The 7436-nt window shown below is 38.0% G+C and overlaps 1 protein-coding gene across 1 annotated transcript; it reads left to right on the forward strand.

The window, feature by feature from the left end:
* Window positions 1–1803: 1803 nt before the first annotated feature.
* On the forward strand, window positions 1804–3124 carry LOC5569536 (probable chitinase 10). The gene has a single exon (XM_001652798.2). It carries the CDS (start codon window positions 1887–1889, stop codon window positions 2835–2837), a length of 951 nt encoding a protein of 316 aa, XP_001652848.2. The 5' UTR covers window positions 1804–1886; the 3' UTR covers window positions 2838–3124.
* Window positions 3125–7436: the final 4312 nt, after the last annotated feature.

The following is a 7436-nucleotide window of genomic DNA, read 5'->3' on the forward strand; positions in this document are numbered from 1 at the left end:
CAAAATGTACATGTATACTAGAGTGTTTTTAAATAAGAGTGACGTTATTGTCAAAATTTGAACAACGACAAACTGTCATGACGTCACTAATATTTGAAGACACTCTAATGTATACCGTAAAACGGGGTATCTTTGATAATGCGGGTAACTTTGATAGTGCGTTACCCATCACATACTAAACGGAAAAAGATAATATGTGTTAATCAGTTAAGCAAAACAAATGCAAAAGTAGAGAATATTAGTTAAACACTTCTTGTCAGAGCTGTTTTCATTTGAATCGAGAACATTTCAGACTTAATATACGAATATTAAAAATTGATGCCACTTTAGCAATTTCGAAACGGTTACAAACAATCTGTTCTACGATCACTATTTGATGTAGTTTTGAATAGTTGGTCACTTATCTTTGACAGTCTAGTTATCATAGAACTTGAATATGGCCTCAAACCTCTTAGCGAAAAGCATTTTTACAAACTGGGACCATTTTTGCAATCTAAGTCAGAAATTACCATATTACGTTAAACGCCTAGAGGTATGCAACGCCCTACAAATGTTACGAAATTTACTCAATTTTGTTCGAGTGATACTCACTCCACTATCAAAGTAACCCCAAAACAGTAAACCGACTTTCGATTATATGAAAAATTATATATCCATTCAAAATAAATCTTTCGACAATCTATCAACTGCAGTGATTCACTGATCAACTGCAATCGATAGCTAGGATGTCAGTACTTGTTTTAAAAATATAAATTATATTTCTTTGAAACATCTTGCATAAATATTCAAGTTTTCTTCGAAAAAACTATCAAAGTTACCCCGTTTTACGGTACCTTCTTATCACGTGATAAAAGATAAAAATTTACAGTAAATTTTGAAGGTTCAGAAGATAACGTCATTCCATAGTGCACAAGATAAAATTTATTCTACGTCATTGAATAATATACAGTGCTGTTCGGAATACTGGTAGTGCATGTCGATTTTCATACAAAATGTTCAACTTTGACAAGCTTCAAGCTTGTTTGCTTGAAAGGACAAATTTAACAGGTGAAGGTCATGTTATTTTGTAAAATTTCATAGGAGATTTTCCTGTGCTATGGTTTCCTTACTTATATAAGTTGCAGAACACATGTTAAGCATGAATCTTCCGCAAGGTTGTTCATAATCGAGTAAATCATTGTTTCAAAAACTTAAAAAACAGGCATGAACACAACTCATTTTTTTAAAGCCCTATGAGCTTATGAATGTAAATGTTTCACCGAAAAAGGTTTTTTAGAATTTTTTATGAAGCATACCATGTGCATCAATGTTACCCCGCTGATCAAGATACCCCGTTTTACGGTACAAAAAAAATGCAGATATACGCGGCTGATAGCCTGATAGTGCCAAACACTTGTTGCAACATTTTATATATTTTTGTTATGTTTAAATATTCAGTGGATAAAAGTTCTTCCTAATATGTGATTTAAAATTTTTGGACTTATGATTAGTAAAATTTTAATTGATCAAAACTATCATTGTTTCTAACAACTTGTATATATCTTACTTTTCTGCAGATTCTTAAAAAAAAATCGTTGATGAAAAGTGACTCGTGTTTCGTGTTTCTATTATTCCAAACATCACTGTATTACTTCCAGGAAAAGCTAGAACTGATTCCAGCCTCATTATCAAAAAATGATATCATTCTAGGTTTTGCACTACAATCTATGAACATGAACTTGATTTTGAATCTTGACAGCCGAGTGATTGATGATTAACTCAATAACACAGAGAACACTGGATGTATAAAACGAGCCGTAGATCAAATTTCTTTTTTAGTAGCGTTCTATATCTTCCATCATCGACCATCCCAAGTGAGGCTATCTCAACGAATAGTGTAAATCAAAATGTACATATCAGTGGTGATACTTGCCATCATTGGCCAAGTATTAACTCAGGAATGTGGTATTTGCCCACCTGGGCCGTGTAATCCGGATTCTAGATGTCAAGTTGCACAAGATCCAATGAATCCCATTAAATTGCCACATGCGGATTGTGGAAAATTTTACAAATGTAGTGGTGGTAATGCCTGCGAGATGAGTTGTCCTGCTGGGCTGCACTGGAGTGAAAACCTCAGTCGTTGTGAATGGCCTCATGTTGCTTGCTGTGATAAGAATATCCCCTGCACACCTTGTCCAGAGCAATGTCCCACTCCGGGTCCAGTACCAACTACAACTACAACTACAACAACGACAACAACAACAACTATAGCAACGCCAAGTACAACTCCTGATGACAACGTATGCCTTCCCTGTGTGACGCAGTGCACTGATAATCCCAGATGTCCTTTGAATGACGACCCCATGAATCCAACGCTTCTACCCCATGAAAATGATTGTACAAGATTCTACAAGTGTTCCAATGGTCAAGCCTGTCTGATGCAGTGTCGTGCGGGAGAACATTTCAGCGAAAAACTACTAAGATGCGAATGGCCCAATTATGCATGCTGTGACAAGAACATTCCATGTGAACCATTCCCGGATCCAACTGACCCGTGCTGGCCTAACCCGTGTCCTGTTCTGGACTGCCGCCCAGATAGTGGTTGCCCAACCATAGACGACCCTTTGAATCCAATTCATATACGAAATCCAGCAAGCTGTCTATCTTTCTACAAATGTTTACAAGGACAGGCTTGTCTCATTTCCTGTCCAGTAGGTCAGCATTGGAGCAACCAATTGCAGCGCTGTGAATGGCCACACATAGCTTGCTGCGATCCAAACGTAGTGTGCTGTGCTCTGTGCCGCGCCGACAGACAACAGGAGCTAGCTCGAGTTTTCGGTGTTAAAATGTACAAATAATTTATTCACATTGCTGTATCAATTTGATAGGAAATCTGCAGATACACATAACAATATGGTTAAACTAATGCTGGATACTGAATAATAATATTTGTTGAAGCAGTAATTAAACTTTCTTAACAGCTGAATATCCAACTTACACGTGCAGGAAAGAAAGTACCATTGTACAATATGCTGTATCTTTTTTACAATTTTAGGCTAAGTGGCCCATCATTGGACTGATCGCAAATCGTGATCATTCTGTGACAATATCAAAGAAATAAAACTAGAACTCCTAAACCTTAAAATGAATATTTCTTGAAAACGTATCACAACTGGGGTTTACATGTTTCTAAAAAGTACATCATGACCACAGAGTTATAAATCAATAGGGTCCTAAAGTCCTGGCCCAATTTTAGTGCCAAACGCTTAAGTTTAGGCCAAAAACACATGTTTACTCAATTTTTAATGTTTTTCGTTTGTTTAAGCCCAAAAATCATATTTTTTGTTTTTGTTGGATTTTGTCACACCCCTAGGGTTGGCAGTTTAAACCAAGCTTGGCTTAAACTTAAATTTTGGGTGTATTTTGTTTTCCGTGTCCCTTCCGAAATGTCAGATAGGAACAGCCCTAGTGTTAAAACTAAAACCCCGGTGTTGTTTTTGTCCACTAAGCGAAGGTGTGATCAGAAGTGTCAAGGTTCATTTATGGACCCAATTTTTGAATTAAAGTTTAAATATGATATAGTCGTTATTTGAGCGGGAAAAATTGCTAAAGTAATTGCAGTAACATGCTCTTTCGTGTTATTGAATAAAAACAAGATTTCGTTAAACATTTTAGGACCCTATTATTGTCGAATCCAACCTATTAAATTCAATGAAACAACAAAGAAAACATAAAACTTTAATATAAAAGCAACTTCTGTTAGTATATATTGTGTGTAAAATTTATTTTTCTGGGCTGTTTGGTCACGTCAGGAGTTAATCATCAATGTTAACTTCTTTTTTCCGATCTGCCTAGATAGCCGCGTAGTGTCAGTAGCGGTTGTTTCAATGGAGCATTGAAGGTAGTTTTTGCAAGTGCTCACCGCATCAAAACAAAGCGCCACTGTATATGGGATTTAACATTGTGACATCATTGCTGTTCTGTCAAACACACAAGGCTACGGTGGCGCTATCTATGCTTTCCATAGCGGCCGTTTTGGTTATTTTAATGATCCATTGGCTAAGAATTATTACTACGGACTGCCTGTTCCGGTGATAAAAAACCACCTCACAGGTGACCCCCAATTCATGCGGCTTTAAGTTTACCGTGCCTAAGAATGAATGGTTAGGGGGGTCGAAATAAAACCTAACCGCAAACGGAGCTTGTGGAGTACCATGGCGTCCTCTACAGTATACGCCCTTACTGTGCTACCCGGAGCAATGGTGCTGGTGACCTTGTGTTTCTCCGAGATAATCGGCTGCCATTCTTCAAAACTACAAATTGAACTTTAACACTTCACTTTTTACAAAAAAAAAAAATACTAAAATCACTAGTAAGGCGAGCAGGTACCTTTAAACTCTAATACCGTTTTGATTCATATTACGGACACTTAAGGCCTCAGTGAAGTATAACCGAGCTTGGACCATACAAAATAAATCATTCTGTATGATTTTTTAGCGTTATCGAGCGTCGGAAGCCCTTAACTTTCGGATAGTGGGTGAAGAATACGCGTCCGCAACTTGAATACATTTAAATAAATCAAAACGTGTGGCCTTTTCACGATTCTTATTCCGGACGCTCTCTCACTTTTGCCTCATATTCCGGACGCTTTGATTCGAATTACGGACAGCTCATGATAATCATTGATGGAACAGTCAAATCATCAATTGAAATCGTTCAACCACTTAAAAGACGTCTAAGGTAGTTGGGCATTATAAATTTGCAATGATATTCATGGAAAAAACCTAATAAAACGAGCCTCGAAAATGAGAACTTTTGGACGGCGAAAATTGAAACATTTCGTGTGAAATGTTTCCCATACAAACGAGAGTGTCCGGAATTTGAAGCTGTCCGTAATATGAATCAAAACGGTATGTGCTGCTTATCTTGACAGATAGGCCTATTTCGTCTGCGACTTACAGACTTCTTCAGTTTCGAGTGCTCGACTTCTCTAATAATCCCTCCCTTTGAATTTAATATAAAAAGTGTAGTGCCATTGTTCAGTCTCAAGCCTGAGGCTAAATAAGGGTGGGATGATTCATATCCTGCCTAGTTTGGGTAGTGGCTACGGTTAAGATAGCTTAGATCAATCTTCAGCATAAAATATCAGCAACGATTAATCTTTGTAGACACATGCAAAATGGTACAGCTCAAGTGGCGCTAGTTCTAGGGGAACATTGTGGACCTAGTTTATTGCTACAATCAGAAACATGAAATGGCAAACTCGAGTATCAGGCTTCGTGCATGCGCGCTCGGAAATAGCGTTATCGTTGTTACACTCATTTCTGAGTTAACAACCAGAGATGTACGTGCTGTCACAATTGATATTTCTATTGGTGACTTCAATAAGAAATACGTCTTTTGTTTTGTGGTGTATTTACCACATGATGAACCATCCCCAACGGATGATTTCAAACGACTTATCGTACACTGCCTATGAAAAGGCTTTCTGCTGATTGTGGACAGTGATGCTAATACTCATGACATCATCTGGCGCAGCTCAGATATCAATTTGAGAAGCTCCAATCTGATGGAATGCTCAAGTACTTCAAATCTTTGATGACTTATTAGGCCGGAACAAATTTTAAATTTTACTTTTGTCACCCCCCCCCCCCCCTTCAAAATCAAGTCAGAGGGGAGAAATAAATAAAATGTCTTATTTTCAGTGTTGGTTTGCACTGTTTTTTGTGTGTTTTATGCTTGTTTTGTAATTCGTCCTTACAATATTATATAAGACAACAAGTGTTACTGGATTATAAGTCCTAAAACGTTGCAATTTTCAGTTTATTACATACGAAAATGGTTTATTAATTTTGGAGTCAATGTTTTTCCAATAATATTCGAGTTTTTTAGTTTATCGAGTAGTGTGTGGTCTTTCGATTCCATAGCATGCTCTTGCAGGGTGAGCGATGGAATCAAGACCAATTGTTTTCGGTCCGCGTGGCGCGAGTGCGAAAAGAGATTCGCGTTTGTAGTGTGTGGTCTTTCGATTCCATAGCATGCTCTTGCAAGGCGAGCGATGGAATCAAGACCAATTGTTTTCGGTCCGCGTGGCGCGAGTGCGAAAAGAGATTCGCGTTTGTAGTGTGTGGTCTTCCGATTCCATGGCATGCTCTTGCAGGGCGAGCGATGGAATCAAGACCAATTGTTTTCGATCCGCGTGGCGCGAGTGCGAAAAGAGATTCGCGTTTGTAGTGTGTGGTCTTCCGATTCCATGGCATGGAGTTGTGTTTGATCTTCCGACCTTGACGCTTGCTCTTGCGGGGGCCGGCGATGAGGGAAGGATCAACCATGTCGCGCGTCGATCGAGTAAAGTGAAAAAGTGCCGCTTTCGATTAGTTCTTTTTGATCTTCCGACGTTGACGCTTGCTCCTGGGCAGTGCGTCAAGAAAGCCCGAGCAGTCGTCAGTTGTTTCCCCTCACGGGTTGCACGCCTATTTTCTCTGAGTGCTTTTATATAGCCTATTAAACGAGTGAAGTTCAAAGAGGATTGTTGCTGCTCAAGGATGACGGATCAATTGGTGAGCTTGTTTTATGCTACTGTTTCTAATCTATAAAATATGTATGATTGCACCCTTAATCGTTACAACGGTGAGACGTAAATATGATTTTTCAAAAAAATATGAATGGTTCGTCACTGTGAGTGTCGACATAAACTCTGATTCATAAATTATTTATGTCTAATTTTTTTTTTTCAAAACACTTTCTTCTTTTTACCTTTATTTTTGTAATTAAAAAAAAACTTTGAATGGTTCGACACTTCAAGTGTAGACTTCCAAAAGGTTCACTTTATTCAACAAACTTTGAAACGTTCGTCACATCAAGTGTCGGCATATTTTTTCTCTACATAGATGTTGTTCATATCAAATGAAAATATTATATTTACATATAAGTATGTTTATATCTCACAAATAATTATTTATCATGGTCTAATCGCTTATCAAAGTGAATCCTGTGACCCAACGATCCTTCCCATTAACAAACATCCCTCCCAGTAACCTTTGTGGAGATGCAGAGGCAAACACGGTCTCCAAATAGCAAAGATTACACACTAACATTCCTTCCCTCAATCCCACCTGACTGCAAGGACGTGGCCGGCGCCGTTATTGACCATGTATAAATAGAGGCACTGAATTATGCACACTGAAGAAGATTATGGCCAATCCCAGCCGAACTTCTAGTTGATTCTTTGTGCATTTTCACTGACTTCGGTCAATCACGGAATAGCAACCATTGATATGTGTAGTCAGTCTAAGCTAAGCTAATATTCGAGTTTTTTAGTTTATCTTGGACTTCCTCTGATTGCTTATTTTGTTTTAAATTTTAAATTGGTAAATTTTAAATTACCATTCTGGTAATAAACTTATTATCTTGATCTGAAAAATACAAATTACAATTATTAACACACCGCTGAGTTA

The sequence above is a fragment of the Aedes aegypti genome, chromosome 3 (genome assembly GCF_002204515.2).
Source record: "Aedes aegypti strain LVP_AGWG chromosome 3, AaegL5.0 Primary Assembly, whole genome shotgun sequence".
NCBI lineage: Eukaryota > Metazoa > Arthropoda > Insecta > Diptera > Culicidae > Aedes > Aedes aegypti.